This window comes from Protobothrops mucrosquamatus, unplaced genomic scaffold (assembly GCF_001527695.2).
Source record: "Protobothrops mucrosquamatus isolate PMUCROS unplaced genomic scaffold, P.Mucros_1.0 scaffold_202, whole genome shotgun sequence".
Taxonomy (NCBI): Eukaryota; Metazoa; Chordata; class Lepidosauria; order Squamata; family Viperidae; genus Protobothrops; species Protobothrops mucrosquamatus.
In genome coordinates this window covers 16127-38507 of record NW_015386278.1, presented here as the reverse complement: position 1 = coordinate 38507, position 22381 = coordinate 16127, and the positions used below count along the sequence as shown (strand labels likewise).

The window sequence follows — 22381 nt, the reverse complement described above, 5'->3', positions numbered from 1 at the left end:
AGTAACAAATAGAAAATGATGAATATTATTTTAAGATTTCAGATGTACCTGAAAAAGCAGAGATGGCATTCTAAATATAAATTGTTTTTAGGTATATATTTAAATTACTCACCTTTGCCATCATTGCTGAATATGCAGTGTACAAAGGATCATTTTCTAGTTTGCTGTAGAAAAGTATGAAATAAATAAATAAATTTGTTTCTGGAAAGGCTTTACAAGTTACTGAATTGAAGTTCCAGGATTTATTAAAGCAGGGAAAGTTTTCATCTTGTTACAACCCAATGACACGTGATACGATCTTATAAGCTTATAGGTGTAGATTCCCTATCAGATTCTTTATTAAAACACATACCGTATTTACCAAGTGCTTTTACAACTGAAAAATATATCTATCTATCTCACATGAGAACGTTTTTTTCTATTATGCCTTGGAAATGGTTACAAAGATTCCAGCCATAGCTTTGCTATCCAGCTGATAATTATCTCTGATCATATCAAATACAAAATCAGTTCCTACAATAACAGAAAGCTTTCATTAATTCTAAATGTTTTATTGTTGTTGTGTTAAAGGGATTTTGGGAAACTTGCAAGTGCAATCCAAAAGAGACATATGTATTCAACTTTTAACATTATCTTTCTTTCTGCTCCTTAATCTTTAAGATTAAGGCTGCATTAAATAGCACAGTATCCCCTTTGCCTTAAAAAATAAATCCAGGAAACATTTTAAAATGATCATGTGAACAGATGCCATGTCCAACTTAGTATTTCTCAGCATCTTTAAAAATAATATGTTGTATGCATCACCATCTTGTAATTACTTTCTAGTTATTCCTTGCCGTTTCTTTTGTCAAATTCATTGTATGTCATTATTTTTAATGTTGTTCTTTATGGAGTTGGGTAGCATAAGAAAGGCAGGAAGGAAAGGAGGGAAGTAGGAAGTTAGTTACCTTCTTTCAGTGAGAGCACTCCGACTGAAATGAAGAATAATCTGGTGTAGAGGATCTGGATGTTTTTCATCCTCTTCTTCCTCCTCTTCAGTTGTTTTGGGTGGAGTCTGTGCAAACATCACATTGGAATTTTATACATAAAAAGTATGTAACAGCAGAGAAAAAAAGTGGGATAACTATCATTTCCATATTTTAATATTTTATATTTTAATATTTTCATATTGATATTTTAGCTGGAAGATTCAATTATGCAACACCTTTTCTTATATAAAAACCAGTATTTTAATAGTAAAATGTTCACACATTTAATTACCTTTGGACTGATTTGTGTTTACTTATAAATAAAATTGTATAGGATTGCACAACCAGAATCTGTAATGGACAAATCTTGAGCCTAATTAAAAATCAGATTATTTTTTTTCTAGAAACAGATCTAGTTTATTACCTGAAGTCAGATTTGGTTTGTCTGATTATTTAGATTCTTCTAGACCTGCCCACTATAGGTCAGCACGTCATGTGTATTTAGTGACTTTAGCCCCATAAGATAGATCAGAGTAAGAAACCAATGCCATATAGACCTGTGCTACTTTTATTGTACAGCTAAAGTAATAGAATTTTGCAAATCTGAATGTGCTTTCCCCCTCCCTCACTTCATTTTTGTGTAAACCAGGAAGGGGCAGGTCTGAAATGTTTAAGAAATTTGTTTCTTGGAATAGGCCCAAGCTATGATTGCTTGATCATTGTCTTGGTGGCAGCTCATTCTCCTGTCCTTCATGAACATTCCCTATGCTCACTACACTTTAGAATCTTCATGCTTGCCTCTGCAACAAGGATTGGAAACTGCTGTATTAACACCATCGAATCATCTGGAATTGGCAACAAAGGAAGCAATTCATATCTGTGATTGGCATTCTTCTCCCTTACCCTGGGAATTAGAGTTCTTTCAGTTTGAATGACTATATTCAAGACATAGTATATAACAGATAAATAAAGCCCACTTTTTTTCCTTCCTTCCTTCCTTCCTTCCTTCCTTCCTTCCTTCCTTCCTTCCTTCCTTCCTTCCTTCCTTCCTTCCTTCCTTCCTTCCTTCCTTCCTTCCTTCCTTCGCATGCCCTTGACCAAAGTTTTATGTATATCTGCTTAATCACAGCAGAACACAACTGTATAATCTCCATCATAGGAAATTCAATATGTTTTATAACAAATTAACAATATCAAAGCAAACTCTCTAAAGAGAGCTAGGTGTAGTTATATACCATTTACCAGCTATACACCTCGCTGCAATAATATTCTCAACTAAATATTACCATCTGATGAATGAGAATAATAATCGGATTATTGTGTTGATGGGGTAATAGATGTTTTCGTTGCTAAGTTACCATATGATTCATTGTTCCTTATGCTGCAATGGACTAGCACAGAAGCAGCTTAGAAAATTCTCACTTTGTCTTTCTCAGAGATTTCCACAATTTTATATTTAAAAAAGTAATAGCTATATTTAAGTGAATAATCTGTCCATCTGTTCAATACATTTAGGTAAAAAGAAAAAAGAAAGAAACCTTTGCCCTTTAAAAATATTACCAAAGACTATCAAAGAGGTCTACTTGTGCAGGGATCATCTTCTTAAAAACATTGAGAGAACACTGAGAAACCCAGAAGTATAAATGGGTGATCTGCCACCTTCTGTGAAATGTAATTGAAAGAGACATGGTAATTCTCCATTGAATACCAATGTAGAATTAGCCTATGTCAGGTTAGTTGAAATACTGCATCAATGATGCAAATGCATTTTAAGGAACATAAAGACATTAACTCATAAATCTATTAGTCTCTTCTATACTGTTGGATGTTGCTGTCTTGCAAAGTAAATATAATTGGCAAGTAGGGCGAACTTATCGTTTCACATACAGAAAGTAATAATTCTATAAATTACTGCTTAATTAATCAGTTTAAAAAGAAAACAGTCCAAATATATACTGTAACAAAATAAAGATTTGATACACTGTTCATACCATGGTATAAAATACAGTTGGACCACTCAGGATGGTATATATGAAAGTGTTTATAGGTGTAAGCAAGAAGGCATTGTGGACTCAGCCCAATTATATCTATACTTACAGCCAAATCCTGAACTAGTCTCTCCTCAAAGGAATATTCCTCTGTTTCTATCCAGTATTTCTGATAACCATGAAGGAACAGGTTAACAGAACGGTGCCTAGGAGTAGGGGTGAAAATGAAATCCAGAAGGAAAGCAGAATAAAATAAAAAGCTTAGAAAGTTACCAATTAGTAAAGCCTATAGATTCTGTACAATTCAATTCAAAAAGTATTAAAATTAAAGAATGTTAAGCAAAATTTAAATAACATTAATGACAAATATTGTTTTAATAAGCTGTACCAGATAGATATCAAAAACATGAAAAGGTTAGTGATATGCTCATATTTTACTGAACACTTTAGAATTCAATTTCCTATAGATGAAAGCCCTTGATTTTCTATTCTTTTCAATCAAGACAGTTGGGGGGAAAGCATACTTTACTTTGATGCAATTCTAAATTGACTCCTTACCACTATGCTGTCCATTGAATGCAAATGAACTGAAAACATGAAGTATCAATTTCACACCTTTATTGATTATTTTACTTTTTTTTAATATAACCAGTGTAAAACGTAAGCCTAATTATGCCATTTCTTTATACTTTGTCTGATCATGATGTTCTTATCAATAGGGTTTACCATCCGCTTCTCTTATAACTTTAAGCCAAGATTTTTAAACTATGGTTTCTCTAAAATGCAATAATGGTTTGATTCGTATCTTATGTTATTCCATAATTAATAAGTCTGCACAGCATGGAATTCTTTCTATGTAAGTCTTTAGTACAGTGCCCAATGTAGGAATCTTCATACCATCTTGGCACATATTGTCTACTGTTTACAAGCTCCCATAGTCAGAAAATTTCTCCTTATTTCAAGTTTATATAAATCTTCCTCTATAAAGCTTCCATTCATTGGTTTGTTTCGTTACCCTCAGGTACTATGGAGAATATAGCCATGCAATCTGCTCTGTCACATCCTTAAAATATTGGAAGGCCACAATCATGCCCCCTTTAGAGTTCATTTTATTTAAACCAAGTTCCTTTAACTATAGGTAGTCCTCAACTTACAACCATTCATTTAACTACCATTCAAAGTTACAAGTGTTGTAACTTAAGCACTAAAAATAAAAGTGACTTATAACCAGTCCTCATACTTGCAATCTTGACAGCATCTCCAAAGTCATATGATCAAAATTTAGAAACTTGGCAACTGGCATGTATTTACAATGGTTGCAGCATCTCTGTGGTTGCATTTGCAAACTTCCTAGCTGGCTTTCAACAAGCAAAATCAGTGGAGGAAACCAAATTCGCTTAATGAATGCATGCTTCACTTAACAACTGCAGTGATTTGATTGACAACCATAGTGAAAAAGGTTGTAAAATCAGGTGCAACTCATTTATCAACTGCCTTTTTTTAGCAACGGATACTCCGGTGCCAACAGTTGTGGAGACTATAACTGGGCATGTATTCTGGATATGATCTGATCAGTGTAGTATAGAGCTTCTTGGGATCCTACCATTACACCTCTGTTGATGCAGCCTAAAACTACATTGATTCTTTTGGCAGCTACAGCACACTACTGGCTCACCTATGGTCTATTAGAAGGGAGGGAGGGAGGGAGGGAGGGAGGGAGGAAGGAAGGAAGGAAGGAAGGAAGGAAGGAAGGAAGGAAGGAAGGGAAGGAAGGAAGGAAGGAAGGAAGGAGGGAGGGAGGGATTTTTTAAACAAAAGACAAAAATAAAGTTGTTGAGAATGATTGTTTCCCTCTGTTCATGTAAACAGCCTTTTAAAGAGCAGACAAAAAGCTCCTTGGATTGTCAAGTATTGGATTTCACAGAAGTCTTCTTCCCTTACAGTGGAGATGTCTCCAATTAACAAAAGACAGCTGAGTAGGGGAAGGCATTCCTTTCATGAATTTCTGTTATGCTAAGGGCTCTTTTGATCCATACCTGACTTGGAGTGACTAAATTTCCCTCATATACCAACCTCAATTATTCATTATTTTATTATGCACTGCTGAAAGTCACCTTATGTGAGATGGGCAACATATCAATTTGATAAATAAATTTAAAAAAAGAATAAAGCCAGAGGGAGAGGACAAATGACCACAACATAGAAAGCTTGCTTCTGCAGATATGCTTATCTTCTCTTATTTCCCAACCCAACTAGGTATAATTTGATATGAAGAATTACATTACTTAGTAACTTGAGATAATTACTATGCATATGTACTAGAAAATAGGCTCACAAGTTTATTACAAATGTAGCTGTTGGAAAGGAAAACTAAAAGGACCTAAATGGCAGGAGAAATTCCAAATTGTGAAGAACATTGAATTTTCAGCCAAGAAGATCATGCAATTATATCTGAAAGGACTGCCTTCCTCCAAAACTCCTAGTGCAGTGTTTCTCAACCTTGACAATTTTAAGGCATGTGGACTTCAACTCCCAGAATTCCACAGCCAGTGCTGGCTGTGGAATTCTGGGAGTTGAAGTCCACATGCCTTAAAATTGTCAAGGTTGAGAAACACTGTCCTAGTGTATAGGAGTGGAGTATAAAATCTTCAGATTTTTTAAAATTAATTATCACATTTTGAATTCCCATTTGTTTCAAATAAGTTACAAGTTAAAAAAAGGAAAATGCCAGAAACTTAGATTTGCATATAAGAAGCATGTTGGCAATTGTGTTCAAAGAATGCTAATTGCATAGCATATGCAAACAATCATGGTTATTCAAAATAAAATATCCAGTAATCTCTTCAAAGAACCTCGGGAACAATACATCTTTACAAAACTGCATATGTGGGAGAGAGAAAATCTCCCCACAACAATGTTAAGCCTTCTTCCGCTCTTCTTTCACCGCCTCTCCTATTCTCCTGATGCCAAAAACATACATAGCTAGTTTTGTGCATGTTCTGTAGCATCTGTACAATTATTTTGTTTGATTCGTGGATATAGTTTCCATTGCAAGCAAAGGCACTGCTGTTCCATATACCTACAGTAAGTGAGTGCTGAATGAAAGAGATGAAAGGTTGGAACTGCCAAATGTTGGTGAAGCTATGCATCTATGAACTTTGAACATACAATTGATATACATTAGAAAGTAATGTTGTTGTTTTTTAATGTTGTACCAAATCCTTAAATGAGTGATGTTAATTGCATAGAAAAAATACTGTATTTAAATACACAGTTCTTTTTTCCATGTTCCCAATCTAGATTGGAGTGGGTTAGATTTATGTATCTGGGAGAAGATCTCCCAAAGCATTGAATAACTAGGTAATTCACATAATAAAGCTCAACTCAGTTGTTTTAAAGTACAGTAATCAGAAGTTTCTCTAAAACACATTGGTTAAAAATGATGGAACTTTACCAAAGGCCATTGAAGCTAATTTGCAAGACCCTGAAAACATTTGATAATGATAGAAGTAATTAATAGTGTGGGTGACTTCAAGTCATTTGACTCCTGGCAACTGACTGGACTATCCTTGCAGTTTATCTGGCAAGATTTCAGAAGTGGTTTGCCATTTCCTCCTTCCTAGGGCTGAGAGAGAATGACAGGCTCAAAGTTGCCGCAGTCATTATATAAATGAGATGGGTGGCATAGAAATGTAATCAATTAATAAATAAATAAATATAGTCATGCCCAGAAGATTTTAAGAGGGACTTGAAAAAGGTATGCTGAGTCTTCAAGACATTGTCTCTGGTTCATACCTTCCCACTGCAGAATCAGATAAGCATTATGCTTTTCAACAATGCAAGCAGCACTCAGAAATAGCCTATATAAACATTTTTTAAAAATATGTACCTTGGCAGATTATACAGTGGTGCCATCCTGAAACAAGCTACAACAGCTCTTTTACGTTGTTTAGACAAGAGTTTGTACCAAACTGCTTTCTTTGATCTTAATGGTTGCTCAACCTATGGACATTATGAATAAAGATATTTTAACTCATTCTCATCTGGTCCAATGACACAAAAAATAACATTTATATTATATGATATGTTAACAACATTTCTTGCCTTCCCAGTTAAAAGTAGAATTTTCATTGGAAATTTCAAAAAACTAATTTTTGTTCTAAAACCTATGACAGTCAGAAAATGGAAATCTCATTAGGATTGGTGGTTTCCTAAAAATTTAACTATTCCTCAAGAAAATCTTTAAATCATTTTAATATTATGGTATCTGGGCGGTATATGGAAGCTTGTAGCTTGATTGTCAATCCCTGCATTAGACCGTAACTGTTGCATAAAAATAATAATGTTTTATGTTTTACCTTTCGATCACCTTATAATCACTTTGCAAATATGCCTTGCACACTATCAAGGACTGGTATTAGTATGCAAACATCCATTCTCCCTGCTCTGTCTTAACATCCTTCTTAATCCTCCAGAAACATCCCTAAGGGCTACAGAATTTGCCTGGATATAAAATGCTCAGCCCAGTCCAGCCCAGCTATTTTCATTGTTCAAGATCTGTCTGCAGAGTTCCTATTTACTCTATTTAACCATGGATATACAACCCATATGTCTCACTTTTAAACACAAAGTAATATTTTTTACCTGTTCCAGATGATAGACAGCTGCTGAGATCCTTTGCACACGTTCAATAGTTTTCTCAGGATCAGTAGGTTCATCGGTTTTCAAGACATCTTTATAGAGATTCAACTGCCATTTCACGGCAGGGTCATCTGACTACATATCCAAAAATATGACCCACTCTTAGGAATATTTAATATTAAAAATACATAGAACACTTCTTTAAATAAAATTTATCACCATTTTTTGCACCACTGTACTGAAGCAAGGGGGGAAAGCTAGATGCTTATGGCTAGGAGGAATGAGAAAGAAAATGTGATATTTCTAAATGATAATGCAATGATACATTACAAAATCAAAGGCAGGAAGACGCTGCAGAGCTCTATTGTATTATGAATATACAATTTTATTGTTTTGTAGACTGTACCCAGACAATCTCCAGTCCCTCCTTGAGGGAGATGGGAGATCTAGAAACACAAAATATAAATAAATATAAATAAATAAAATATCTTTTTTCCTGGACACTGCCTACCTTGGTCCAATGGGATTCTTATTAAAGGTCTCTTCCCATCTATGGTACTAGGGAGGAATTCTCTCACTCTACTTACCAGCTTGTTTTTAGTTTTTCCCCTTGTAGTAAAATTAAAGGAAAGAAATTTTTTTATGCTAGTCTAAAAACTGTTGTTGCACCATTAGTGAATTCTGGAGGAAATTAGCTGTAGTATAAATATATTTCTTTTTTGTGCTGCACTTATCCTGTCTGTGACTCAACATTAACATTGCCTGCCAGTGGAAACTTGGGGAAATTTGTAATCAGCATGTTGGGGATACTATATTGGTATACTTTATGGCCACACTATTTGGTGTCAGTAAACTTCCAGTAAGCTCTTTAGCTAGCTACAAGTTTTGCTATCTATAAGTGACATACGTATTCCCTGGCATGACTGCCAGAGCTGGTAAAAGTTGAACCTCACCATCTGGAAATCAACATGTTGCTCATTTATTTATTTCTTCATAAAAAATATAACTCAGCTATAGGATTTACTCTATTAAATGATGAAATATATTAACATGCTTTTTGACCTCAGAAATATATTTAACTGACTTTTTGACACTCTGAATGTTACCTTTTCCTGCAAATGCAAGTTATTGCGTAAATGTTCTTTAACTTCTTCTTCAGTGTCTTTCTGCAGATAAATAAAGACATATTGATCTGGGTCCTCTCAAATGTATTTTGACCAATAATAAGACAGAACACAACCTACTGGGATATAGCTGCATGCTCTATATAAAATAAAAATAAAGAGAGCAAAGTTTTGTAGTAAGAAACCTCCTGTACCTATGTGTCCTTGTGTAGTTTAAAGTTCAATAATACACAAATATTCAGTGTTTTTGCTAGGTTTTGAAATGTTTTAAAAATATTTGTGAGATAATCTGAGTATCTGAATAGGAGGATACTTTTCATAACACAAGGAGAAAAGATTATAAGTAGATAGATGGATAGATAAATAGATAGATGATAGATAGATAGATAGATAGATAGATAGATAGATAGATAGATAGATAGATAGATAGATAGATAGATAGATAGATAGATAGAGATAAAAAATGTCTCAGATTTTGGATATACTAAATGGACACTGGCACCAAATCAAATCCTCCCTACATCTCTCTAATAAGCCTTTCTTAAATTTATTTGTTTGATAATTTCCAGGCTTTGTATCTTTCTAGAGGTATATGGTATTCATATCTGAAGACTGCAAAAATGCTTCAAACCCATCATGAGAATCCTTGTTATACATACTGGCAGCTCCTTAAATGAGCATTTCTTGAATTCAGGCTCAAGGAAACACTTAGTTTTAAGTGTTAAGGAATTATTACAGAGTTTGGCAACACCTGAACAAATATTTCCCTGAGAAGGAAAAGTTGTGGTGTCTTTAAAGAGCTGTCAACAAGGACACTGAGTATACCAACATCAGATCTGAATTACCTTTGTCCACTTCAGATTCAAATACTTCATGTCTTTATTTGAAACCTTGTAGATTATAATAAATAATAGTAAATTGTTGACTTACACAGCTGTACCTGGACTTAGCAAGAGAAATTAGCTCTTGATCTCCAGGGGTACACATGTTCAACCCAATGGGGAGCATTTTTTTAAGTGCAGCTACAATCAGAGAAGTCTGTATTGAATATAAATCCCCTCTATGTTTTGCTTTTTTTCGTTCTTGATCATGACCTCCAGACTGCAAAAAAGAGACATATAAAATGCAAAGGGTGATTATTTCTTTCCTACTAAAATAATTATTGTTCCTAATTATGCAACTAAATTTAGATATTTATATTAGATCTTAAAGCATTTGAACATTTATCCTTTTGAATGGGAAAACCAAAGTGAACCAAGACACTATCATGAAAATACATGATCTTAGTGGCATTTTATAACAAAAGTAATTTAGAAATGGTAATTTTCAAGAATTCAAATATCTTTGCAATTTTCAGGGAAATAAATACCTCTGTAATTTTTGAGTATGTATATATTGATATAACACACACACAAAAACAACATTTGAAATGGATAAAAAATGATACCGTTCATAATTCTGAGGGTTTCAGTATTTGAGATATGTACAACATCTAACAAATGCAAAGCATGAGTTCTACAAAATTGGACAGTTGTAAGCAAGCGCACTGGAAAACTATTTTGCTGTAGAATCATTGTCAAATTATCAAACTACATTGTCAACAGCTTTAATCACCTGATGCATATAGAGAATGAGCCTTTGGAAAAAGACATTAAATAGGGTTAGGATTAGGGTTAGCATTACATTTAATTTGTTCTTCATGATGCAGACTACAGTTTCACTGGGGAAAAAAAACTTTTTAAACTAAGGCAGTAAATCAAAGCTCTGGGCAACAGCATTACAGTTTATCACTAACAAAATGATACTAGGGATAGATTAAAATCTACAAATGTTATCTTTTTTGAATCCCATGCATAAAAAAGATGAACAATGATTCTGATGAGAATTGAGCCGCATGCATGAATTCAAGACTGGGCTTACATAATGTATCTACCACAATTAGCAACTCTTTTCTATTAATTCACCATGTCTTCTCCTTCTGCAAAGGAGATTTGAAGGCTCGGGGCCTTACACTGTACTCTACACTGATACAATGAAATGTATTAATAATGATTAATTTCCACATAATTCCTATTAAAACAGAAAAGAATGCTCAGGGCAGTCACATATTTTGTAAACTGTTGCTAAGCTCTCCTTTTAATAGAATACTGTAATATATACATTTATATAAATATAAATTCCTTTATTTTTGGCAGTTCAGTGGGAACCATAATATTATGCAATGGCTTTCTTCAAGGATACACCATTGCAATGCTTTGCCTTAAAGCTTTGTTTGTGGAATGCCTTCAAAAAGTTTTTTTTATAGTAGCATGGAATTTAATGACGTTGTTACTTGACTTTCAGAGCAGACAAACAAATGTCACGATTTATCACAGGACTCAATGGCGTCACTATTCTTTTAGGCAGGAGAATATCTGACACAACTTTCCCACCCCCTTTTTCCCCCCCAATAAAAGAATCTTTTCAGTTTGTGTGACCATAAATCTCGGTCTCTTTGTCTATCCACCTATCCATTCTGTCTCTGCCACCAAGTTCTTCTAAAGGAAACCTTTACTGACAATTATCAAAACAGTCATAATGAATAATGAAACCTTTCTTAAGAGTATCCATTCATTTTTGTTATATGTTGATTGACAGCTATCAATGGGCTTAGTTCTTAACTTTCTTCTATTCATTATCCCATAGATGAATTAGGCATGTACTGTATGTACTTTGCTTTTTATAAATGCAGGAGAAAAAAATGGGAATGGGAAAACAAATCTTCTACATCCCAAATCCTTCCATTCATCATTGAGACAGGACTCTGTTCATCTGAAATGATTATGGCCTTCAGGTTTTGAGAAGAAAATGAAGAATAATTGTGTCCTGTGCAAGTAGCTCATTGCTTCCTGCAAAGCTGGACTCACAGCATCAGTCTTATTCTACTGCCAAATGCTGTGAAATTGACAATTGCACTGATTTTTTTTTGCACTTAAGTTCTCTAAAGTTACAAAATAGCAGCATCAACTAAATAATAAAATGTTTGGTATGATTACTCATTTAGAGAATGTATGATAAAGGGAATTGGCTTGAATGATAAAATATTCTGTGAAAGTCTGGAGTTGAAGTAAGTAAGAGTGCTATACAATGGAAATAAATGCATGGAAATTAATGGAATGTTTAACAAATGGTTCAGTATCGAAGAATAAATAAGACACATGTGATGTCTTTGTAGTTTATTTAAGTATTATGGATAAATTTGTGGTGACATTAGAAGTCTATTGACTAGGAATGCAGATGACGCCATACTATTCACCAAGAACCTGAATGATTAGCTTCATTGTAAACCGAAGTAGATTTGTCTGGAAAAATGGTGTGAAGAATTACACATAAAGCATAAATAGCAGAAACCTATTTACCTAGATCAAATAAATGAAATTGGTAGAATATTGACTAAACACAGGAAGATGGGGAAAATTTAAATTTATAAATTATTGAAAGAAAATGGGTATTCTGTTGCAAGGAATGAAAAATATGGCTATGTTTTGCAAACTTTGTTAGATGAAAGGGAGAGTTGAATATATCAGGAAAAACATAAAAATAAGGGGATTCTGTGTCTAGGTGTTTGTGTCAGTGTTAAAACAAAAACAGAAAGGGAAAAGAAGAAAATTGTTATGCAATTAATGTAGATGAAATACAAAAGTGAGTGACTAGTACATTGTGGTGATATGACCTAGAAAATTGTAGATGGAAGTGATTAAATTCCTAGGAAGAGAAAGGTGTTATGAATGTGTTATAAAGTTGGAAGAAAACTAAAAAACATAATGAATGGTGCTAATCTAACTATATAGGTACATTTTGTTCTCTTTCATCTCTTTCCTTCGATTTCTTTTTCTTACGATTTCTGATTTTTTTCTGCACTTTCTATAATGTGGATTACCATAAATAGGAATACTGAGTTGAGATACATGTGGGTGTGAAGAGGTACTGAATCTATCTACACCTACTCATCCATTTACGAAGCTATGTTATATTATATTTAAGATACTCTAAAATATATAAAGGATACTGGGAAGACACATTTTTAAAAATTCAAATACTATCTCTTCTTTCAGTTCAGTAACAGGTTTTGAAATAATAAACACCAACTTGGAAATGACCTCTGGAGTAGTCAAGTGTTTTGTGCTTTTTTCCAAATTGGGTGAAGATTTCTCAAATGGGTTGCTATTGCTATTGTTGCTGCTGATGTCTCTCAGTTACCAGTTCTTTGTGGCATGTTCAAAAGGCGCCAAGTCACAAATGGGCTTATAGGCATTGATCTGGTTTATTAAACCTGGATCATCTCAGGGATACCAATGTGCTTATCTGTGCCTTCTTTGATGCCTATCAGACTCCCTGGCCCACCTAATTTATTTTACTGTATGTCTTTTTTTAAAAAACAGATAGGAATATGACATGATACAAAGCAACAGTCCTATGTATGATCTATATTTTCACAAGCCTGACAGGTCCATTATAGAAGGTGTATCACTCCACAGGCTAGCTGGCAACTCTACACATAGATTAAGATTATTACCTATTCCACAAGTCAGAAAATTGGAAGTTTCTGTGCCCAGGCATGCATTGGCCGGAGATCCTCCTAAGAGAAGGACAACATTTCTCTAATTGAGCTTGAACTCATGCCCTCTGTCCTGAAAACTTTTAGAGAATTGGAAACAGTAAAGTTTTCAGAGGAAGTATATGAAAATACATCAAGGATCTTTCACTCAATTGTATTGCTTTATTTTTGCTCCCATTCTATGTCCTTCTTTCCCTTTGTTTCCTCAGTTTGTTTACAAATTAATGATTAATATACTTAGCATAAAAATCTCAGCCTCATGGAAATTAATGCAGCTAACTCATTTCCTCAATTCCTTACTCTGTTCCTTTTATTGAATTAAGAATCCTTTAATCTTTACGATTTCAGTGTTGGGTTTTGAAATAGTACCACATGCTCCAAAATCACTTTGGTGATTTAACAATTCTGGTTAAAAAGAAAAAAGTGGAGACATTTATTTAAAAGCTAAGTTTTGGAGAAGGCGAATTTCTTATTTAGCCCTACTCAGATTTACTGGTAGGAGTTCCATTACCCAATTTAAGATTTGGTTGGGAGGGCATAACTTCTCCTTGGCTGAACTCCTCACCTGGGTGAATAACTATATTGAGACAATCTTGAAGCTGGAAGGTGAAATTGAGGAGCAGTGAGAAAGCTCCATGCTTGTTTTAGTGAGAGATATGTTCACCTGGTCTATTTATTTATTTACATGGATTTATATGCCGCCCTTCTCCCTATAGGACTCAGGGCGGCTTACAGCATATTAAAACACATAAAACATCGTCCCCCCATAAAAACCTATTAAAAACCAAATATTTTTTTCCGCTGTATAATTAATTAAGATTTAAATTAAAATTGTCCCTATTTAAAAATTCTCCCTAGGCCAGACCCGCTTNGAGGGCGCGGCGAAAAGGTAGGAGGTCCGGAATCGTCCGGATCTCGGGGGGTAGTTCGTTCCAGAGGGTGGGGGCACCCACAGAGAAGGCCCTCCCCCTGGGGGTCGCCAGCCGACACTGCTTGGCCGACGGCACCCTGAGGAGGCCCGCTCTGTGGGAGCGTACCGGTCTGTGAGAGGGGATCTGTGGCAGAAGGCGGCCAGAAAAACTTCAAGGGCATTCCTAGATCCTATAGAGCAGTGGTTCCCAACCTTTTCTATACCCCGCATCCTTAGAACGCTTCTGATATATTCTCGTACCCCTTACAAAAGTTTGAAATAACGGCAATGAATTATGCATATACACTATAATTTTGAAACTTCTAGACCCAAGTTTTCATACCCCCTGGAATATCATCATGCACCCCTGGTTGGGAACCCTTGCTATAGAGTGTATGGTTCCATCTCATAATTTTGTTTGGAAGTGTTTTTACTTGCTCAGAAAAAGGAAAGCAGAGTTAGAGGTTGAGGAATAGCTGAAGCCATTTGTCTTTTGGTCCCCTATTTTATAAGAGCAACTTTACACACTGTAAGAATTACAAATATGCTACCCAATAGCCAAATATTGGAGGGTCCTATGTCTTCCTATTGGCACATTACCTGCTAATATGTTTGTTCCCACAGAAATCAGTGTGTTCAAAGGAAGTTTCAGTTACATGCCTCAGACGTGTAATTCATCCATATATATAATTTATGCAGTTATATATTGTTAAAATATTAGGTGTTCTGCAATAGCTTTGCAAATGTTAGAAGAAACAGATAAATGCTGATAGGGATAACATGGGTGTACCAAAAGAAATACATGTACTTCTGTCAGCTAAAGGCACAGAAGGTGATTCATCAATATTTTTTCTCCCTGTCCTGAAGTTTGCTGAATTTCAAAAATTCCTCAACTTCAGGAATTTGTGGAAGGCTGGTAATTTATTGTGTGCATGGAAGCCATAGGTTAGAGCTCTAATAGAACTCATTTTTAAGTCATTAACACATAATTAATTCTCCCCTGGAGGTAAAAAATGGAGATCTGAACTGAATGGAAGAGAGAGATTCTTTTCTGCCAGTGATGTCTACTCCACTAATGGTTAGACAATTAAATGCAGCCTCTAGTTCTAAAGTATGGAATGATCCAGCATTAATACTGCTCTTGAAACTATGCAAATAATGAAATAGAGATTATTTCAAAAACAAATGTCTATTTCTGCAATGTGCTGTTTCTTCATGTGTATTTAAATGAATTTATGGGCTGTTGGTTTGATCTCCGGGCTTGGTAATTAGGTTGCAAACGTTTTGTCTCCGTTTGGGGGGGATATCTTCACTGTGGTTTGAATTGTGTTTGGTTTGTTTGGAGTGTTGCTTCCGGTATTTCAGTTGAAGTAGTTCTCTCGCTCTCAGTGGTTGGTAGGCGGGGTTGATGTCAATGTATCTGTTTACTTATTGGTTGGTGGAGAACCAAGCCTCAAGAAATTTTCTTTCTAGACTAAAACACTTCATCAGCAATTTCCAATATTCCATAAACAACGCCACACAATTCCTGAACAAATTCAAACTCCTTCCCATCTACAAGGACGAAACTATGATATCATTCGATGTTACTGCATTATTCACATCAATAGACCTGAACCTAGCAGTTGACCTAATCAGAGAACTTCTAGACAAGACATATCCACCAAAAGGACCACTCACAACAGAAAATACATGTGAACTCCTCCAACTACGCCTAACCACCTACTTGATGGTGGGGTCTATAAACAACTGAAAGGATCACCTATGGGATCCCCCATATCTGGCCTGATCGCAGAAGTCATCACGCAAAAAATTGAAGAAATCATCCTTCCACAAATAAACCCAAAACTATGGGTATGTTACATGGATGACACCTTCATGATAAGCAAGCGCAACCAAATTAACCAAACCTACCAAAATATCAACAACATCTTCACAGACATCTGATTCACAATAGAAACCAAGAACAACAATAAACTGCCATTCCTGGATGTCCTTGTAACCAGAACGACCAATGGCCAACTTCTAACATCCGTATACAGAAAGACAACACACAGAGACCAAATCCTCAACTTCCACAGCAACCACCCCAAATGCCACAAACAAAGCTGTGTCAGAAGAGCAGAATCCCATTGCAACACTACAGAAGCCAGATTAGTAGAACAGAGACACTTATACAGAGTCTTTGAGAGAAACGGATATCCACGTAATTTTATCCAGAGATCCCTATACACAAACAATGCAAATGCCCAAACACCACAACGACTAAAACAGGAACAGCAATAGCCAAAGAATCACAATTCCTTACATACAGAACATTTCAGAGATGACAGCAAGACTACTACACCAACACGACCTCACAGTAGCCCACAAACCAGCCGCAACTCTCACACGGATCCTATCAAAACCTAAAGAGCCAACAGAAACAAATCAAAGATCAGGCCTCATATACCAAGTCAAGTACATCAACTGTGAAAAGAACTCTGTGGGCCAAACAGGAAGAAAGCTATCTACCAGATTGCACGAGCACTCCCTGGCTATCAAAAGACACATTGTCCCTCTTGTCTATCCATGAGGACTTGGAAAGACAAAAGTTCGATCTAACTGGACCACAATTATAACCCAAGCAAAGTCAAGGAGAGAAAGAGAATTTCTTTTTTTTTTTTTTTCAATATAAAATTTTATTGTTTTTATCATAAACGAAAATTTCTTGAGGTCTGGTTCTTCACTGACCAATCAGTGAACAGACATATTGACATCGACCCTGCCTACCAACCACTGAGAGGAGAGAGCTACTTCAATTGAAATACCAGAAGCAACAGTCGAAACAAACCGAACACAATTCAAACCGCACTGAAGATGTCTCCCTGAACGGAGCCCAGGGATTAAACCAACAGCCCAGCTACCAACCCAAGCTACTATTATTCCAACACATCTCAAATGAATTTATATTTTTTAAAAACCCTGCCTTTTGTAACCATGGAGACACTGACTTATAAAGCAAGCAATCTTATTAAAGATTACCTTCTAATTCTTTAACTCTATTTTTATCCCAATTGAATCATCTCATAATTGCCTTACAACCAGCAAATTGCATATTTTTGCATGATGCTGTTGAACCTATATTTCAAGATAGGGATTTTAAACAGCCTTGGTACATACCTATACAAATGGTTACATATACCTGAAAAAGCTATATTTCAGTATGTCTTGGGTGAGAAAAGCTAAGGCAGATATGAAGGTCACAATTTGTTTTTTTTTTAAAAAAAACTCTCATAATAATAGGCAATAGCCTTAGTGACCACCATATTACTTTAGTATTATTTTGTTTTCAGTAGTAAAAATTCCTGTTCATCCATTGCTCTGTTGAGGAAATAAGATGCTTAAGTAAAATCAGTTGCATAACATGAAGAAGGTGACAGAGGCAGAAGAGATATATTATTGGACTATTTTTCCACTTGTGAAGTCAGCACTTGGCTTTTATGTCAGAGAATAAAAGCAGACAAAATCTGCCTAAGTTTCCAATAGGATTTATATTGGGCAGGACATGCACTTTCCCTTTGTGACGCCACTGATATGATCAATGAATGTTGAGACCTTGGCCATTTCTAAAAGTAAAACTTATATACATATTATATACACTTAGACCTGTACCTTTACTTGCATGGCCTGTATGAAAGAAAGAAAAAAACAACAAAGAAAGTAAATGATAATAAAAACGTGGACATTTTGCCATTTACTCAGAAAGAAGATTTTCTATCTCAGCAAAACAACTAACAATGCACTCAACTTCTTAGAAATAAGCCCAGAAAATTTAATGGTTTTGTTTGAGAGTAAAACCAGTTAAAAGTAAATTTAATTCATGGAGCCTATACCCAAATGCAGCCATATATAAGCACTGTAAAATATGGCACATATATAACCCCAGAGCATTCTGTAAGGACATAGTCAGGTATAATTATAAAAAAATAATAAGTAAATTAATAAATAATCATTCATTCATGAAACCAAAACACAGTTACATATTTTCTTAAACAAGTAAATAAATGTACTTCTATTAATCTTACTAAAGGGTAATTCTCATAGTAAAGAATATATTAGAGATTATTAATCCTTTCAACCTTTAATATCTTTATTATGCCACCCACAATCATGGAAAGTTCTCTAGCTTACTCTGGGCCAGTGGCTCTTTCTCAGTCCAATCTATCTCACAGGACAGTTGTGGGGGAAAATGGAAGCAGTCCTATAACCCTGCCTTATGTTCCTGGAGGAAAGATGGCTTACAAATCCAACAGGTAAAAGTTACTCATTTTAAATAGTGAACCCATATCTTTAAAAAGCAAAATAGAAATAATTTATCTTCAATATATATTTCATAAATATTTTAACTGGCAATCACTTTACATTTAGGTTTTGTCACTGAAGGAACAATGTTTTACACTGAAGCCTCGATGGAATCTAGGCAGAAATGTCAGGGACTGAATTAAACCAAAATTTTGTGATAAGAATAGCTGAAAGTGCCCATTTTGTAATTTAAGTAAAATGAGTAAAACTCCAACTTCCCCTTATCAGTTTTGTAAGTGAAAAAAAGGAAAACACTGATTGTATAAAATTTTGCTTCTGTTCAGGGATGCCTGCTTGAGGGTGAACAGAACTTGCAACTGAAGCCTTGCCCCCTTGTGTGACATCCAGGCAAGTACAAAGGGGCAGGGTTTTTGATCATGAAATTGTGTCTGCTATCTGGCCTTCCCTGCCACTCCACAACAGATTTCCTTGTTTCTGTTAGCAGAGGAGCCAAGACTAATGCCACACTTCCTTAAGAGTGGATTTTCTCCCCCAGCTACCATTTGTGTCAGATTTCACCCAGCCTTGCCAAGAAAATATTTTCACAGACAAACAGCTATTCAGTTGTGTGCCATAACAGTCTTCCATATGTACTGTTTACACAAACATCTGAAGCATTGGCAAGTTTTGTTTTTTCAAGAAAAATCTAGTTTTAAGCCTTCAATTTTTAGACATAACTATTTTCTAGATAGGGATCTTGGGCTTTTTCTCTCTAAAAATAAAACTTAATAAACTCAATTACGTGAGGGGAAAAAAAACCAAGGTTTGATCTTTTCTGCAGGATTCAAATGTGATGTATATTCACTCTGCTTTTGCATGCTAGCATTAAGGAAATGTTCTGTGTCAGTCATTTCCATATAAATAAGGCTTGATTCTGAACCTTTCTACTTTCTTCTTTCAGTGTAAGATTTCACCCTGAGTTCCTTTGATTGTCAGGAGCATATGAATCATTTTAAATACCTATAAGGCAAATACTATTTTAATTTTAAAAATCTGACCTGAATGCAATACATTTATAAACAGATGCTGCATTATACTTAGAAAAGGATTTGATATAAACTATAATTTTAAAAATAGCTCCATGTGTCCTTTATGAAAACACCCACACAAAGTTAAAAAAAAAACAAATTAAAAGAGTGAATGTTGTGTTTCATTAATCTCTTTAACAAAAAAATATCTGTTATTTTAGTACCACCAAGTAAACTGTCTTTTTCAAACTAAATGTTCTCTAACTTACCATTCCCCTCGGAGCAATCTGCTGCCATATTATCAGAAAAGAAAAGTTAAAAAATCTCGCTCAGTTGTAAGTAAATTTAATTTAACAAAGAACAATAAACTGTTACTAATTTTTTTTAAAAATCATTATGATCTATCAGTATGGATTCTAATATAAATTAGACTTACCTTTTGTGTATAGTAACAAAGTATATTATACCATGCCACATACTGTAGCTATTATACACACAGACACACACACACACACACAGGCCTATATACAATTTTATTGTATTTTTATTTGCCTAATTAATAAATAACTAGGGTTTCCCAGGCATGTTTTACAAAGCATGTTAGCCTTAAGCAAAGCACATCTGCTTGGATCATTAAAGCAGCAGGGTTTTACAGAAAACTCAACAAAGCTGCTTCAAAGCCCCCGATAGTCTGCATGTGCAAGTAAACAATACTTCTGCTGGGACTTCCAGCAGAGTAAAGCAGATGTTCTTTATTCACACATGCAGACATTCAGGTTCTGTCTTCCAAGCAGTCACTGCAGCTTTGCAGAAATCATGACAGTTTGGATGCTTTGAAATGTGATGCCTTGCTCAGGTTAACGAACTTTAGGAAGTTGTTTTTTCAAATGCTTTGCATACTCCTTAACTTGTAAATACTTGGTTGTTTTGGTGATGCAGGAAATATTTTGGGTACTTTTTCTGTGTCAGAAAATATTAAAGTTTAAGGTGATGTTTAGTTTTATGATTGATCAAGGATTGCATTTTTCCTCTTCTCTTATTCAAGTTAAAGAATCATTCCAGCAAAATAACTTAAAAATAAAGGCTACATTCTGTCTCTTCTTAAGGAAACCTATCAAGATTCTTAATTGTCAGAACAGAAAGGACCATGTACAATCTGATACTTCCAGATGCTGTGTTGATGAAACTTGTACTATAATAATAATACTGTTAACATTTCTAACGTAGCTAAATCATTTTAAAAAATCTGAATAAAAGACTATTAAATAGGTATATAAATTAAAACATGCTCCTAGTGGATAATATAGCCTAGGTGTGTCACCTAGTATAGAATTAAACAAACCCTGTGCCAAATTATGAAAATTGTAACAATAGGAAACTGAAAAGAGGATTTTAAAAAGATTTTAAAATATTAATTCACAAGCATTTTAAAATGCATACAATTATCTTTAACATGTTTTATAGCTCTGTAATTGCTTTAAAAGCTGTGAATAATAATTTTTAGTGAGTTAATATTTTATGGTCTGAAGCCCAATTCACTTGTCAGACCAATGATATGTTTTAAATTTATATATTTGTGATCAACAAATCCAGCATATTTCAAAATGTCTCTTATATGTGTAAGGTATATATTTCATCTGGGGATACTTTAATAATTACTTGTAGTTATGCATTACAAAGTGCTTTGTAATATATCGGTTTGTTACACAAAGTGTAGTGCTTTATTACCATCATTCACCAGCTCCCAAAACACAAGGAAAAAAGAAAACAAACTGTGAAATAGCAAATAAAACAATTTGTTTTAGCAGTTCTCTAGGCCTTAAGATGATTAGAAGTAACCATGTAATGTTTTTTTTGTTATTTATACAGTTATTATGATTTTGTTGTTGCATTGTTTTATTTATTGAAATATTTTACCTCGGTTCATGTGTACCTGCTGGGCTCAGAATGAGACAGTTTATCAAATTGATTTTGATTATGGGCCATGAAGTCACTGTCAATCCTTAGTGATCATATAGATATTTTTCTAGGGAGATCTGTTCCCAACCAGGCACCATCATCTCTGTAACTAAGTCCATCTACTGGGTTGCTGGTCATCCTCTTGATTCCTTTCCTTTCCTTTATTTTCCCAGCATTGTGGGCCTTCTCCATAGCGTTGGGTTTTTGCATAATGTGTCTGAAGTGAGAACTCTGGGCTGATGTGTTGTGAGATTAAGGAGTATTCATTGTGTCTTCTGACTGCTTGTTGGTGTTCATGGATGTGCTCTGCTCGTCTTCTGTCTATACTACATAGTGGCTATTACATTTCTTACATTCTTTGTTATAACTGATTCCTGATTTTTCTTCTTGGGCTACTGATCTTTTGGTTTACTTTAAATGTTTTGGAGAGATTTAGTTAGTTTGTGTGTTACAGTGATGCCATATAATTTTAGTAATCTGTTGGTTGCTGATGTATGATGTTCTGGGTTATTTCATTTTACACAGCTTCTCTTGTGGGAGGTTTGGTTGTTACTTTGGTAATGGATCAGTAGCTTGGTTGTTTTTCAATAGACTTGTGTTTCTAATTTGCCATTGTTTCCTCTGCTGATAAGGATATAAAAAATGGGTAGTGTGTTGGTAGTTTCTCCTTCCATTGTGAATTTTATTCCTTTGAAGATATTGTTGATTGTTTCATGTGCCTTCTCTAGCTACTCCTTTTTATTATGATGAAGGTGTTATCTACATACCAGATTCATACTTTTGGTTGTATGTCTGGGAATGCTATAGTTTCTAGATAATAATAATAATAATAATAATAATAATAATAATAATAATAATAATAATAATAATAATAATAATAAT

The 22381-nt window shown here is 34.7% G+C and overlaps 1 protein-coding gene across 1 annotated transcript in view; it reads right to left on the bottom strand.

Annotated features, from left to right (window-relative positions):
* The window catches only part of LOC107296421 (ryanodine receptor 3), an 89238-nt gene that overhangs the window by 52339 nt on the left and 14518 nt on the right, over positions 1–22381 (bottom strand). The window contains exons 10-16 of the mRNA XM_015825770.1: positions 9652–9822; positions 8704–8763; positions 7601–7732; positions 6846–6958; positions 3066–3162; positions 948–1054; positions 113–164 (exon numbers count right to left, since the gene is read on the bottom strand). Of these exons, the coding sequence (XP_015681256.1) occupies positions 113–164; positions 948–1054; positions 3066–3162; positions 6846–6958; positions 7601–7732; positions 8704–8763; positions 9652–9822 (732 nt within the window). The remainder of the gene's footprint in view (positions 1–112; positions 165–947; positions 1055–3065; positions 3163–6845; positions 6959–7600; positions 7733–8703; positions 8764–9651; positions 9823–22381) is intronic.